This window comes from Pteropus alecto, unplaced genomic scaffold, assembly GCF_000325575.1.
Source record: "Pteropus alecto unplaced genomic scaffold, ASM32557v1 scaffold76, whole genome shotgun sequence".
In the NCBI taxonomy this organism is placed as follows: Eukaryota; Metazoa; Chordata; class Mammalia; order Chiroptera; family Pteropodidae; genus Pteropus; species Pteropus alecto.
The window spans coordinates 20,778,686-20,795,022 of record NW_006443138.1 but is presented as its reverse complement, the minus strand read 5'-3'; the positions used below and the strand labels follow the sequence as shown (position 1 = coordinate 20,795,022).

General features: G+C 31.6%; 1 protein-coding gene across 2 annotated transcripts in view; it reads left to right on the top strand.

The window, feature by feature from the left end:
* Positions 1–16,337, top strand: part of CUNH12orf50 (chromosome unknown C12orf50 homolog) — a 34,364-nt gene that overhangs the window by 14,886 nt on the left and 3,141 nt on the right. Inside the window, exons 4-12 of one of the 2 annotated variants that reach the window (XM_006923807.1) lie at positions 6,132–6,290; positions 7,169–7,246; positions 7,328–7,441; positions 9,347–9,457; positions 10,652–10,759; positions 12,143–12,259; positions 13,666–13,770; positions 14,019–14,222; positions 16,120–16,212. In XM_006923807.1, the coding sequence (XP_006923869.1) occupies positions 6,132–6,290; positions 7,169–7,246; positions 7,328–7,441; positions 9,347–9,457; positions 10,652–10,759; positions 12,143–12,259; positions 13,666–13,770; positions 14,019–14,222; positions 16,120–16,212 (1,089 nt within the window). Of the gene's footprint in view, positions 1–6,131; positions 6,291–7,168; positions 7,247–7,327; positions 7,442–9,346; positions 9,458–10,651; positions 10,760–12,142; positions 12,260–13,665; positions 13,771–14,018; positions 14,973–16,119; positions 16,213–16,337 lie in introns of those variants that run through there. The other variant, XM_015598441.1, reaches the window with a different exon arrangement.

Sequence of the window (16,337 nt, the reverse complement as noted above, 5' to 3'; positions counted from 1 at the left end):
GAAGGAACTGGTAATGGTTTTTTTGTTTCTTTTCTTTTTTTTTTTTTTGCATGTATCTGTCCAATTTTCCCAACATCATTTATTGAAGAGACTGTCTTTATCCAGTTGTATATTCTTACCTCCTTTGTCATATGTTAAGTGAGCGTGTAGGCGTGGATTTATTTCTGGGCTCTCTATTCTGTTCCATTGATCAATGTATCCGTTTTTATGCCAGTACCATGCTGTTTTGATAACTGTGGCCTTGTAGTATAGTTTGATATCAGGTAGTGTGATACCTCTACTTTGTTCTTTTTCAAGATTGCTGTGGCTATTTGGGGTCTTTTATGGTTCCATATAAATTTTAGGATTATTTGTTCTAGCTCTCTGAAAAATGCTATTGGTATTTTGATAGGGATTGCATTGACTCTATAGATAGCTTTGGGAAGTATGGCCATTTTAATGATATTGATTGTTCCCACTCATGAGCAAGGTATATGCTTCCATTTATTTGTATCTTCTTCAATTTCTTTTTTCAATGAAGTATAATTTTCTGAGAATAGATCTTTCACCTCCTTGGTTAGTTTGATTTCCAGGTATTTTATTGTTTTCGATGCAATTGTAAATGGGATTGTTTTCTTAATTTCTTTTTCTGAAAGTTCATCATTAGTGTATAAAAATGCAGTGGTCTTTATTTTTGATGAACCATTTCCTAAAACATTTTTGAGTAAACTCTTTGATCATAAATTTAAACAGCTGCAAAGGATATACTTTCTGACATTTTATCAGTACCAAAATTTAAAAATAAAAAAGTTATTACTCCTTTAAATATAACTAGACATTTGATTGCCATAATGATTTGATACCCATTATCTTAAAAATATATATAAGAACAACAATCACAATTAAAATTCAAACATGGCCTAAAATTTACAGGAAAATTCAAAAAGCTAATAATAGTCAAGACTTGCTTAAAGAAGACAAAATGACAAGACTTGTTCAATTAGATATCAAGGCCTATAAAGTGATAAAGTTTAGGACAGTGTAACTAAGGGCTAAATAAAATGATAATGGAACAGAATGAAAATTTGGAAACAGATCCTTGCAGAGAAAGACACTTGATTTGTAACAGGTACCATGGCTGAGCAATTGGTAAAGGATGGTCTTTTCAGTTAATGACAGAAAAATCAAATCCTCTCATTTTAGAAAAAAACGTATAGTTGAAATGTCCATATTTAAAAAGACAACCTAAAATCAATAACTTAATCTTATACTTTAAGACACTGGAAGAAGAAGAGCAATGTAAACTTAAAGCCAATTGAAGGAAGAAAATAATTAAAACAGAGCAGAAATTAATAGACAATAAAAAATCAATAGAGAAAATCAATAAAAGCAAAAGTTTGTTCTTTAAGATTAAGAAAACTGAAATCTTTAGCCACCCCCCCAAAAAGAAAAAAACCCAAATTACTAAAATCAAGAATGAAAGTGGAGTCATACTACAAATCTTACAAAACTAAAAAAGATTATAAGGGAATATCATGAACGATTAATTATATTGCAACAAATTAAATAATTTAGATGAAATGAACAACTTCTAAAAAGATACAACTACCAAAACTTAACTCCAGGAAAAAAATAGAAAGTCTAAATAGACTTTTAACGATAAAGAGATTAAGTAAAAATTTTCCCACAAATGAAAACTCAGGCTCAGATGGCTTCACTATTGAATTATATCAAACATTTAAAGGAGAATTAATACCATTTTTTTTTTTTTAACAAATTTTTCCCAAAAGAAAAATAGAAGATGAGGGAACATTTTCCAACTCATTTTATGAACCTGGTATTTTCTCTGATTCTAAAACCAGACTAAGCACAAGAAAACTAGACCAATATTCCTAATGAATATAGACACAAAAATAATAAAATTCTAGCAAACTAACTTAAACAACATAAAAAAAAGGATTATAGTACATGACCAAGGGGGATTTATCCCAGAAATGAAAGGGTGCTCTAACTTAAAAAAATTCAATTAATGTAATATACCAGATCAATAGAATAAAGATTAACTAACGTGATTATAACAGATGACAAAAAGCATTTGAAAAATATTAGCATTTCGTGATAATAAAAACACTAGGCAAACTAGGAATAGAAAGAAAACTTTCTCAACCAGTTACAGGACACACATGAAAATTCAACAGCTAACATCATACTTAATGGCAAAAGCCTGAAAGCTTATCCCCTAAGATCAGGAACAAGATAAGGATGTTATTTCCAATTTATATTCAAGCCAAAAGAACTGGGCCAAAAAAAAAAAAACAAAAAAAACCAAAAAACAAATAAAAGGCATCCAGATTGGAAAGGAAGAAGTAGAATTATCTCTATTTGTACATAGCATGAAGGGTATACGATTAATATACAATAATTGATTGTATTTCTATAAACTAACGTAAACTGAAAATAAAATGAAAAAAACAATTCTACTTATAATAGCATAAAATATAAAATATTTATGAATAAATTTAACAAAAGAAGTACAAAACTTATACCCAAAATTATAAAACATTGTTGAAATAAAGAAACTTTTAAAGAATGGAATGATAACCTATGTTCATAGATTGGCTTTATTGTTAATATGGCAATACTTCCTAAACTGATCTGTAGATTTAATGCCACCCTTATCAAAATTTCAACTGACTTATTTGCAGATATTAGCAAGCTGATTCTAAAATGTATATGGAAATTTAAGGGACCCAGAATAGGAAAAACAATCCTGAAAACAAAGAATGAAGTTGTAGATCTCACTAATATAAAAATCTAGAAATTACTAAAAAGCTACAGTAATCAAGACCATCTGATACTGGCATAAAAATAAATATGCAGATCAATGGGATAGAATTGGGAGACCAGAAATAAACATTTATGTAAATTAGTTTATTGTCAATTGATTTTTAACAAGGGTGTACCAACTGCTCGATAGGGGAAAGAAATGGTGCTGGGACAACTAGATAACCACATAAAAATTAATTTGGACTTCTTATATCCTATTAAAAAATTAACTTGAAGTTGATCAAAGACCTAATTGTAAGAGCTAAAGTTATAATATTCTTATAAGAAACTTTAGGTTATGCAAAGCCTTCTTAGATATGATACTAGAAGACCAAGAATCCAAAGAAAAAATGGACTGAATTTCATCAACATTTTTTAGAAATTTTTGTCTTTCAAAGAACACCATCAAGAAAGTGAAAAGACAACCAGCAGAATGGGAGAAAATATTAAATCATAGATCTGATAAGGGACTTGTATTTAGAACACAGAAAAAACTCATAACTCAATAATATAAAGACAACTTCATTATACATTGGGCAAGGACTCTGAATAGACATCTCAAAGACATATAAATGGTCACTCAACTCATGAAAAGATGCTCTTCATTATTAACCATTAGATAAATATAAATCAAAAGCACAACGTGATCCCACTTCACACCCACTAGGATGGTTTAATCAAAAAGATAAATGTTGACAAGGATGTGGAGAAATTAGAATCTTCATACATTGCAGGTAGTAAGTAATGTAAAGTGGTGCAATTTCTTTGGAAACCAGTCTGGCTCAAAAGGTTAAACATAGATTCACCATATGTCCTGGCTATTCCACTCATAGGTATACATCCAAGAGATGTGAAAGCATATGTTCTTACAAAAAACTTGTACACAAATGTTCATACCAACGTTATTTATAACAGCTCAAACAGTGGAAACAATCCAAATGTCCATCCTCTGTTAAATGGGTAATTGTGGTTTGTTCATACAATGGAATGTTATTTGGCTATAAAAAGGACAAAGTATTGTTACAGGTGACAGCATGAATAAACCTTGAACACACTATTGTAAGTGGAAGAAGTCATGTACCAAAGACTACATGTGGTATGATTCCATTTATATGAACTAGTTAGAATAGGCAAATCCATAGAAACAGAAAGAATATTATGCCTGTATAGGCCTGGGGACATTGGGAGTCCATGAGGAGTAACTGCTAATGGGTATTGATCTATTTTGGAGTGATCAAATGTCCTAAAATTGATCATGGTGAAGGTTGCATATCTTTGTGAATACTAAAAAATCATTGAATTGTACACTTACGTGTATGAATTGTATGGTATGTGAATTATACCTCAAAAAGCTTTTTAAAAATGTGACTAACATTTACTGCTTTGAATGTTCAGTGAAGCTTTTCTTTGCAGCTAAATATATCCCTAAGTCTTGGGAATATATTGAGAGTAGCTAAAAGACTTTGTTTAAAGAATGTTTTTCTTTTTGAGTTTCTTACTAGTACTCTCTTTTCATCAATGTCATGAGACTTTCTCTCAAGAGTGACATATTCTTTAACAATAGTCCAGAAATAAAAGAAGCAAATGTTTTGACAAGAATTCTTAAGTATTACCACACTCTACCATGCATTTGAATTCAGAACATTCCAACATGGACCTCAATAGTACTTTTTCTAATGACGTGTGTATCTAATACAAATTACCACCAATCAAGTGGCTTCGACAACTCAAATTTATTATTTTATAATTCTATAGTTTAGAAATTTGGTGCAGATCTCTCTGGATTAAAATTAAGCTGTCTCCAGTGCAGCATTCCTTCTAGGGACTCTGACAGAGAATCTGTTTCCTTGCCTTTTCCAGTTTCTAGAACTACTCCTTGTACTCCTTGGTTCATGTCCCACTGCCTCCATCTTCAAAGTCAGCAGTGAATGGTCAAGTCCTGACATTGCATCACCCTGACCTAGCTTCCATGGTCACATCTCTTTTCCTGACTTTCTTTCTCTGCATCTCTCTTTCACTTTTAAAGACCCTCATGTTTACCTTGGGCCCACCAGAATAATCCAGGATAATCTGCCAATTTTAAGGTCAGATGATTAACAGTCTTAATTTCATTTGCAGCCTTAACTCCTCTTTTCCATATAATTTACTATGTACATAAGTTATGGGCATCTTTGGGAGGAGGGCATTATTCTGCCTACCATGCCATGATTTCATCCTGGTAGAAATGTGTCTTAATCAAAGTAATGGAGGAAGCCCTATGAGTTCATGGTAGTTTCATTAATTAGTAAAGACAAATTCCTCTTTTGGGCAATGTGCTACAGTAAATTTTGACATGAGCGAAGGGTAGATCTTTATGTTGTAAAGTGGAGAAAGGCTATCGTGAACTCAAGTCTGTTCTCAGGCAAACGAATTTTAGGGGAAAAATAGATGTAGACATTGAGGATCTGGAACAGCAGTGATTGCTTTCAAATTATTGGGATGACATAGTCACCAAAAGGCTTCCCATGACCCAGGACCCCAGTTAGATGATCATTGATTTGGGATAGTGGTTTCCAAACTTGGCTGACTTTGTAATTACCTGAGACATTTAAAAAATAATATCAGATTTCCAGGCTTTAAATCAGATCTTCTAGTTCAGAAGTTCAGAAGCAGAGATGCAAAAGATGTTTTCAAAAATTTCTTTAACTGTCTCAGATAATTAGCTAGCTTAGATAACAATTGGTTTAGAAAACAGAGTGAAATTAGTAATGATATAAGATGCATGTGTTCACTAGCCACTTCTATTATTTTCTGGTTAGTTTTGAAGGTTACGGAACATGTAAATATGACCTAGCACTTTGACCAGTCTAACTACTGTGTAGCAAATAGAGAAATCTGAAAATATCATTCTTCTCATTTCCAAGTAATCACCACCAGCTACAGAAAACTAGAACCATTGGATTTTTTCCTCTTTTGGACATATATACTTTGCCATTATAAGCTGTGCTTTATATTAGTTTGATTCTTGTTAATTTGTTATAATGTGATTAGGTAAGGTATATTATTATCCCACAGATCTACTATAAGAATATAGCAATGTTTGTGATCACTGCATTTTTATCAAAAGTGAGATATACAAAGTCATGGTTGTAATTACTATCTAAAGTCTATTAATTAGCATATTATCTACATCTTACAGGCCAAATGTTGACTCTTTTTGTAAGTTAGCTTAATTCACTTTTCAGAAATAAGAAGAGACACTTTGTAACCAAATATGCAGTTAATCAGGACAACAGTTGATCATGAAATATTTCTGATAAGACTGAAATGTTGCATTTTATCTGTAGATATTACTCTACAGAAAGAAATTCAGGAAGGAACTCCACCCCTAACCCAGAGTCAGGAACCCCTGAAACCTCAGGAGAATATATCACGACCCATTCATCATCCTTTAGTTTTAAAAACTAACTTTGATGAAGAAGAGGAAGAAGGAGATGAACAAAATGGTTAGTAAACTTTTTCTCAGATTTAAAATGCACATTTGAAAAATTCATATTTTCTACATATTTGTTTAACTATTAGGGGTTTGTAATGTAATACGTAAGGCAGATTTTGATGAGAAAAATAGCTTTAAATTTATTAAGTATAGTAAATTAATTAAGTTCTCATTTGTTCTATGTCTACACATGCTTATCATTTGGATTGGAAGGCTTTTGTTGTATGAGGGGTGGAAGACAGATCTGATGATCGAATATGTACAGTTGCTTGTAGGAATACTAATAATTTATTTATATATAACAACTTTTATTATATGATTACATCTGTTTCATTATCCCAAGTAATCTTTGCAAAAGTATAAACAACTTTAGAAACTAGTTCTTTTTCATCCTAGTCTATCCTATTCTTCTCATATTATCATCACACTGTGGTGCCAATAAGTATATATAAAAAAGATAAAAATGCAGGAAAATAAACTCACTCTGTCTTTGCCCTGAAATGTGGCTACAGGCCACATAGTTTCTGTGCCTAAGAATACGTGGGCTTATTTATTCCTGTTTTTGTCTGCTTTAGCACCAGGTCTCCCCTTCCTACACCTTCCTCCAAACAAATATGATCTCAACATGATAATCTATTATGTCCAGCTTCTCATCTCAAAATACATAATGTATAGTTAGTGATTTTTTCTCTTGATTGATTCTTTCTAATAGATGAAATATAGCAATTAGAAACATTGACAACATGCAAGTTATTGATTTTAGAAATTAAAAAAATAAAATAGTAATCCACCCATGAGAACAATGTTTGGGATTTTTCATTCTGGTTTATAAATTTTCAGATTATTTGACTTTGGGACAATTTAATTTAAAAAAAATATATCCTATAGATGCTTCTAGTTTATGGACAAAGACTCCTGAAGAAATTGAAGAAAAAAGAGCAATAAAGGAGATGTGTTATAAATCTGGTAAGCAATCAAACATTTGTGGATTTTCTAATACTTGATGTGATAAATATACTAACCATTGCTTTTCTTATGGGAGATCAGGTGAATACTACAGATTTCATACTCCTCCAGATATTTCATCATCAAAAAGCATAGCTTCTACAGCAGAAAAAGAGTTAGAAAAACCTTTGGAAAATGGCAGAGAATTGCAAGAAGGTAATTAAAATTCAGCATTTCAAGGTGATGCATAAGAGGTACTCGGTGTGATAGGCTGTAAATTATTTAGTAAGATTCACACTAGAGTTAAATGATAAATAATACATAAGAATTGAGAGTGAGAAGAACGTGCTTTTATTGGATGACTTAAGTTTAATATAAAAAGCTGCCACTAATATAATTATGCTTTCCCAGAGGAGCCATGAAATAAATAGACTTCGTAACACATGGTAACACTACATACCCCATGCAGTAATTCTGTAAATAATTTGCTTTTACCATTTTATTTGTCTATGAAAATAAAACTCCCTGTGAAATAGGTGTATATTTTTCTTTATGAATGGAAAGGACAACCCAGCCCTAGAAGGACAAAAGGGAGGATCACAGAATGATTTTAGTGGCAGAACAAGGGTACATTTGTTCATTGAATGAGGGGCCTTCTGCGTAAGCAGGCAATTCCAAGGGCAATGCAGATGAATAACTCCAAGGCTGCGCCTTTCATGGATTTTATACTTTGGTGAATCTGATTTTTCTGCTGGTGAACATTTTTCCTTTGAAGGCAAGATAACAACATTGTTTTCTGGACATAAAATCAGGAACTCGGAGAAAATCCATGATGCCATAAGTTTATGTAATTTTCTTGCCCTTAGGATGAGCTGAAAAACGATCTTTGCAGTAGTAGGAGAGATTTGAATCCCTTCCTACCCTTAAAAATGTATAAAATGTGTATTATATATTTATAATTTCTCCTAGGATCAAGATGAGTGTGATAGGATAAAGAATAAAGTACCTGTCTTGCAAGTACATTATATAGCAAACCATTTAAACATATGGCAGTAGGTGGCAGCAACATACCACCAAATGGTAGAACAATCAGAAAACTAATTGATACAGGTGAGAGCCTTCTAGGGAAGGAAGGACAAGATGGCCAACATTACTCAGACACACACTCAAAACAAACCCCAAAACAAGAATGAAGAAAACAAGTTAGCAATGAATATTAAAAATGATAGATCATAAAGACAATTATAGGCACTTTCACTTTACATTATGTTTTTAAAAGCCTTTTATTTTTAAATAATTTCAGTTAATTCACTAAAACCCTTTACCTAGATTTCCCCAAATGTTAGCAATTCACACATGTGATTTTTCACTTTATCACTCTAAATGAAACATTGTTGTTATTATTTGTGAATTATTTGAGAGTAAAGTTTCAGACGTGATGACCTTACGTAAATGTTACATAACTGTAGTATAAATAAAAAATCAAGAAATCACCACTGATACAATATCATTTACAAACTTTTTTTTTTTTTTACAAATTTCACCAACTGTGTCATCAATTCCTTTATAGCAAACTGAAGTTTTTTTTCCTGGTTTAAAATCTAATCCAGAACCATGTGTTTCATTAGTTTGTCATGTCTTTTTTATTCTGCTTTTAAAAGTTTATTTTAGAAGAAAATTTGAGATGTATAAGGGGAATAGTGAGAATTATTTATCACAGCATAATTAGCATATTTTAGTCAATAGTAGACTAATATTTTTTACCCAATTTCATGGTGAATAGATATACAAATAAACATTACAGAATTCATTATATTAAAAATATTAAATGAATTAAATATACATACACAATAATGTTAGATTGCTTAAATTTTTTAATTGGCATTTTATAAATTATCCACATAGGAAAATAAATTTGCTCTATGCTTTCCTGATAATTATAAAATTTGCTTAAATTCATGTATTTATAAATTTATTGTTCTTCATATCATTATACAAACAATACTTGCATTAACTTTTAGGCATCATCATAAATTTTACTATCATCATAAATTCTATCATAAACTTATGTAAGCACCTAGTAATTCCTGGGATGACTTTTCAAAATATTTTTATATCTAGGGGATGGTCTTACAGTTCCAACAAAATTTAGCCTATTTGAAAGACAAGGTGAGATAAAAGCATTATTGGATAGGAAACCAAGGACTGACATTGCTGCTTTCGAAAACGGAGGTGAGTTATTTTATTACTGGTTGATTCCTAATGTATCATCTTGTAGTAAATGAGTCTGAATTTTCTCTCATAACTAATTTTGTTTCATCAAAGTCTTTTTAGCATTTTTATTGTTGGCTTTGGGTAAACTCCTTGAGGCCAGGAAGTGTACTTAATCAATTGGCATAGATGAATCCCTGTAGTAGAATGTCTGGCACCTGGTGTGCACTCTGTAAATATTTGTAGAATAAATTACTTTCTGTTTGAACAATTAAATGACTGGATGAATGCAGACATGTTTATAAAATTTATGGATGACTGAAAATTAATATGTTAGAATGATGAGCCAAATTTAATAAGGCAAACTCAAACTGGGATAAACAAAGCTTTGCATTTAAGATCAAGACATCAATGCTGGGTTTACTTCAATTTGGCAAAGTCCTCACATGATACAGATTGTGAGGAAAAAATAAGTGTTTTTTTGTTGGTTGTAAGGTCTCAGTGATGTGTGTTAGCTAGCAAATAGCTAAGGTAAACTAACATAGAATTATTAGAAGTAGTATAGAAGATAATTAAATGTTATAAGTAATTTAGAGTACTCAATAGTGTCTGACATATAGAAGAATGCTCCATAAAGGTCGAATATTATTGTATTAGTTTCGCTGAATTTTGTACAAGGCAGTCCACATTTGGGTGTCACCTTTAAAAAAGGTTATTTGAAACAATTATTTTATGTTGAGAAAGAGTGACTTGTGTGGTTAATCATCTAAAAATTAAGTACATGAGTAAAAATTATTGTAGCTACAGATATTTATCCTGCGAAAAGGAGACCTTTAAGGAACATAAAAAACTGCTTTCATATGGCTGGAGATATTATATGGAAGATAAATTATATTTACTTTGAATATCTCTAAAGAGTGGTAAAAGGTGGAAGCAAAAACTGTTATACATTAAAGGAAAATTAATTGTGTTGACTATGTAAAATTCCTTGCAATTATCAGTATGTAAATATAATACTGTATATTCATATACATAGATATGCCTGTGTGTTAATCTAAGTGTATATAATACTGAAATATGGGGATGGTATCACTGGGAGGTGTTTAAACAAAAGTGGATGAAAGAGGTATTATAGAAGAGAGTAATCCTGTATCGAAAGATAGTTTCGTACAACTTTCTGCCATCATTGCCACTGACAGTAAGTTATTGTCATAGGAGGTGATTGTTCCATTCCACAGAGGATCATATTTCTTGGAGTAGATGAAAATGAAGCTTTAACTGAGGACAAAGAAATCACCGTATCAAAATGTTCAAATATTAAAGGTAATAAACCATTTATAATTTTAATCAATCTGTAATTGGGATAGATAAGTTAAGCATAAAGCTTGATTATAGTAGGCAAGGTAATAAATACAGTGCAATAGACAGGTAATAAATAAGAATATATACTAAATACACTAAATGGGAGTGAAGAGCCCTAAGGTTCCAGCCCTGGCTCTGTCACTAATTTTTTTACCATGGGACTTATCTAATTAGCCTGAAAAATTCACCAGTTAGGCTACCTAATTTCTAGGAGTCTAGCTAGCTCTAAAGTCATTGGTTCTCTTAAACAGTAATATCGGGTTACTTTCAGTTTCTTCTTCCAACTTCAAATATTCAGTATGATAGAATTTTCCTAGAAAGCTTTGTTTGTGAACACTGTGAAGTTTTAATCTCATGATAACTTTCATGACTTCCCCATTTAATAATTATAATTAATTATAGCCTGTGAATAATCAAGAGATAGGATAATAAAATACGACCTCTATAGTTTTATGCTGCTTAGAATTCCCCAGTTGATATCACTCTGCTGGGCAGCTCTCTTAGTCACAGACTAAAAACACAGCTGTCCTGCAGTTAGAGGGCTTTACATAGTCTCCATCCGATTATTAACCTACTTTATCTACTGTTTTTCCCACCATTATATGTTCTCAAAAATAAGAAAAGTCATTTGTAATAAAATTAAAGAAATCTTGTGGAAAATTATGTGTAAATTTCTCTTCTCTCTCAGAGATAAAAAAGTTTTGCCCAATATATCAAAAACAACAACAACAACAACAACAACAACAACAACAACAAAAACAAACACAAAAAACCTAAAGCTACACTAATAACAGTAGCTACTATCCACATGTGGCTGTTTAAATTAATTAAAATTAAATAAAACAAAAATTCAACTCTTCAGTTGCACTAGCCGTATTCCAAGTGTTCAATATCCCCAGGTGACTAGCAGCTATCATTTTGAACAACACAGATTTAGACAATTTTCATTACTGAAGAAAGCTCTGTTGGGCAGCCCTGATCCAAAGTATAGAAAAAGTGAAAGTTGTAATTTTAAAATATTTTTGGAACTTAATTTAAATTGGCACATTTGATGTAAATTTGATCACCTTTTAATTCTTTTGTATGGAGTTATTAAAAATATTGCCATAAATATATAACTTACATATTGATCATAATATCTGTGTTTCTGAACTCTAATGTTATGTTAGTAATAAAATTTGGAAACTCTGAATTAATTACAGAAATTCAGTAATTGTTCTTAAAATTAATGTACATATATTTTAGAGAGGTGTAACCATCATATAGTGTTTGAAAAGTGAAATACCAACCGAGGCACTTCTTTTACTAATACTGACATTTTATTTTCTTAATTTGCTTTAAAAGATAACACGGACAGTCCTCATCCAAAGCGTTCCCTAACTACCCGACTAGTACCTACAACGCATGTATTAAATGCTACTGAGAATATCAGTATGAAGTGCAGAGAGGACCCCTCTTCAAGTGAGAGCTCTATCTCTTTTTGGCCTTAGATATATTTGTCTTATCATGAATTTGTTTTGCTTATTTGAAATAGAATTTTAAAAAAGAAAGAAAAAAGGATGGTTTAAAAATTATTCAGGATTAAGAATTAAAGACAATATTTTTCTACTAACTCTGACAATGAATTGTGATGTAGGTCCTAGTAAATAATATACTTTCCCACTATTTTAATTAAGGTATTAAAATTAATAACACTATCTGCTTGGAAGATTCATTAGTATGATATTTTAACCCATATTGGAATACATCGACATGCTTTTATTATGTTTTGGGGACATTTTTCTTTGTTTAGCTTCTCCATACCATTCTGAGCTCTGAGCTACTTTTCTTGATACAATTAAGACTCATGAATCTTCCTCTCTTTCCTTTGCTCTTTCCTCCTTTCCTTTATTTTATTTATTGAACCCACAGAATATTTTGGGATCCTAGCTAGGCACTAAGGAAACTGTGATGGTTTACCCCCAAGAAGTTCAGTTTAGTGGTACTTTTTAAAAATATGGTTTCCAAAACCTAGAGGTGGGAGATTGGAAGTAAGGGTGGAGCATGATGTTTAGAGAGAAGGCAGTGAATCAGTTTCATTGAAGGCCTGATTCTTTAGCTGAGGTGGAGAGCTAGAGAAAGACATTTATTAGTGCACTATAGAGAATGAATGTAATCTATGTAGCACATTTGTTAGTTGTGCATGTTTTGGATCTCTGCACAGAGAAATAACAAAGAATGCTCTCTCTACTAAATTGTTTTAAGATTCTCTGAGAAATGTACCTTAAAAGTTCCTGGAAAATTGGGTATACATATACAAATTTTGATGAAAAAATATGCAAGTAAAAAGTGAATAATTTAGTGATCGTAGCACTTACGAATTCTGATTATTCAGTCTTGTATCACCAAACCATTTGTACACAAAACTTCTTAAGATTTTAAAAGATAAGGTAAAATTCACTGAATGTATTTTACGTTAATCTATCTTTTTAAGATGTAATAAGTTTGGCTAAAAATATACAAAAGGATTTATATTCAAAATAATTCTAAAACTACTTAAAATAACATTATGAGATAGATATATAATTATATTTGAAGTGTAATTTTATGTTCTTTTAAAAGAATCCACACATTCCTTTGGACAAAAGCATTTTTCTCTGAGGAATGTTACCTATTGAAAGTTTTCTCATCTATTTTCAAGATAGATTTTTTTGGGGAGTACTTAAAAATAAATCACCCTTTGTTCTAGAGAGTAAAGTATTAGGGTGGTGAATTTATTTTTTCTCTTGCTTGACATGTGAATGCACAGATATGTAATTACCACTTACAGTAATTTTCAGATGAAAGCATCTCTTTAAAAAACTGTAACAATTTGTATCTCCTCTAAGTGAATGATGTCCAGCCAGTGAGGAAGCCTCATTTTAAAGGCGTGAAAAAAAGAAAATGGATTTATGATGAACCTAAGAACTTTCCTGGCCCAGGAATGCGAAGAGGTAAAGTGTCTATATATTAGATATTTCTAAATTGTAATTTGAAAAGAGATTAAATATCAAATAATATTTTATGCATGAAAAACAAATTACTGTTGTGAAACGTTATTTTAGATATCAACCCAACTCCAATAAACTTAGTTCTTTTAGCTTACATTGTCTTGTGCTATCAAACACTTAAAGTGCAATATATTTTCTATGGGTATGAAACCAGCTTGTTTTTACCATTCCTTTGCCTCTGTCTTTTACAGCAGTGCAGGCCCCAAATCCCAAAAATAAAATGAGTTACCATCGCAATCATAAAAATGGAAATGCCGAGAATGCATCCCATATCCATGTTCAGAGGGATGCTGTCAGGACTGTCTCATTAAGTGCAACTCCCCGCAGCAGACCCACAAACGGTTTCTACAACAAAGTCAATGTTAACAAGGAACCCAAACTCAACCTCTGCCCAGGTGAGGCTCTTCACTTATATGGTTTACTGATGTCTGTAGTTTACATACCCATGGAATTTCCTAATGATCCAACGAATCTTCACTGCTACCTACTCCTCCCCTCTCCTTTTTCCAGGCCATCAACACCGTCTTAGAAAACCAGTGAGAGTATTTCTTCCATGTGCAGTAGTGAACATAATTTAAAGGATATGGAAGAAAACATGTTGGTGCAGATGACTTGATATTGAACTACCTTAGAGTTTTGTCTCAGATCACTGCACTTTTTCCCCCCGGATATCTTTATTTCACTCTCGAAAATTTTTTTCAAATGTTTGACATTTTCTTGTCTCACTATCTGCAGTGTTTTAATTATCACTTTCAAGCTAATGCCTTGGCTTTTCTTTAGACCCTCATGATTGCTTTCTGAAGGGGTTAGTTAGTTTGGGGTTAACTGATATTTTTGACAACCTCACATCTCTCCCATCATGGACAGATTGCTTCGAAATCATTTCATCATGTAATAGGCTAAATTATGGTATGTGTCAGGAAGTACAAGGCCACAAGGAAGGTGGGAACCAAATATTTTTTTCTTCATGTCTCAGATGAATTTTTCTCTTTTGAAGTTGGGTTTCACTTTTCTCAATTTAACAAAAAGTGACTCGATTACTTATTATTTCATGTTTATATTTTCCTATGTTCACACTCTAGTAAGTGGACCTCTGAGTGTTGTATGCTTTATGAAATATAAGTAAAAATTCTATGTCTCTTTTAGGTTCTTTTTTCATAATTTAAATAGAAGTTAGCTTTATTTAAATTGTTTTTCTCCATTTTTTTTTAGAATAGAATGATGTGTGGATTTATACATAAAAATAAGAATATTTTTAGGTGATATAAGCTTTGATTTCTTACTATTATTATTTTATTATTAATTTATTATTTGCTGTGATTATATGGCTGTGAAGAATAGAATGACTACCAGAATAATTTGGTGATGTTATATACATTTGTGTTAAGGTAGCCATAGTTATACTCATGATTGCTTTTGTATCATTAGTGCAAATGTTGACACAGGAGGAAAAAGCAAATACATTTTTAGTATTATTATGGACCAGGCTTTGAGAATCACAGAGGCATACTAATACTTGAAAACATAAATACAACATTGTTAGATGATAGTTCAAATACACAGCTGTCAGAGGAAAGTATATATTTAAGGTTGAAGTCATTATATAAATGCTTTGGTTTCCTGGGACAGTGAGTTCATTATGGCAGCACAATTATTGCCATCATGGGTCTTCCTTCCTTCCTTCCTTCCTTCCTTCCTTCCTTCCTTCCTTCCTTCCTCTCTCCCTCTCCCTCTCTCTTTCGCTTTCTTTCTCTCTCTCTTTTCTTTCTCTTTTCTTTCTTTCTTTCTTTCTTTCTTTCTTTCTTTCTTTCTTTCTTTCTTTCTTTCTTTCTTTCTTTCTTTCTTTTTTTTTCTTTCTTTCTTCTCTTTCTTCTCTTTCTCTCTTTCTCTCTTTCTCTCCCTTCCTTCCTTCCTTCCTTCCTTCCTTCCTTCCTTCCTTCCTTCCTTCCTTCCTTTGAAACCACAAATATTAGCAAAATTCTATGTAAAATCAAGTTAAAGCAAGGCCATGAAGTATTTTGATCACATTCAGATACCATACTCTCCTCTAGCTTAGTCTCATGGGAGAGAGCCTTATCTGAGGAACTGGGCAGCCAATGAAGAGATGTGTAACAATTTCATTGATAATGTAAATGGTCTTGATAAGCTCACTTGTGTCCCTGATCTCTTAGCTTTGAAATGGTAAAATGAGAATAACTTTGCCTCTGAGATGTTTGTAAGTTTGAAACACTCCTGGAACATGATTTTAAAGTTATACAATATTTAACTCGAGTCTTTTTTTTTTTTTCTCAGATAAATATATGTCAACATCATATAATGGTTCAGCCTGGCGAAAAAGAATTCCTTTTTCAAAAACATATTCAAAAACTGAAAAGATATGTACAGGTAAATATTTACTAGTGATTTTAATGTGTCATACAATTTCAAAAATAAATGACAAGTTTTTAAGCTCAAGGAACATTTAAGAAAATTTTTCTTATATAGATGAACATAATTACTTGGAGTTTAGT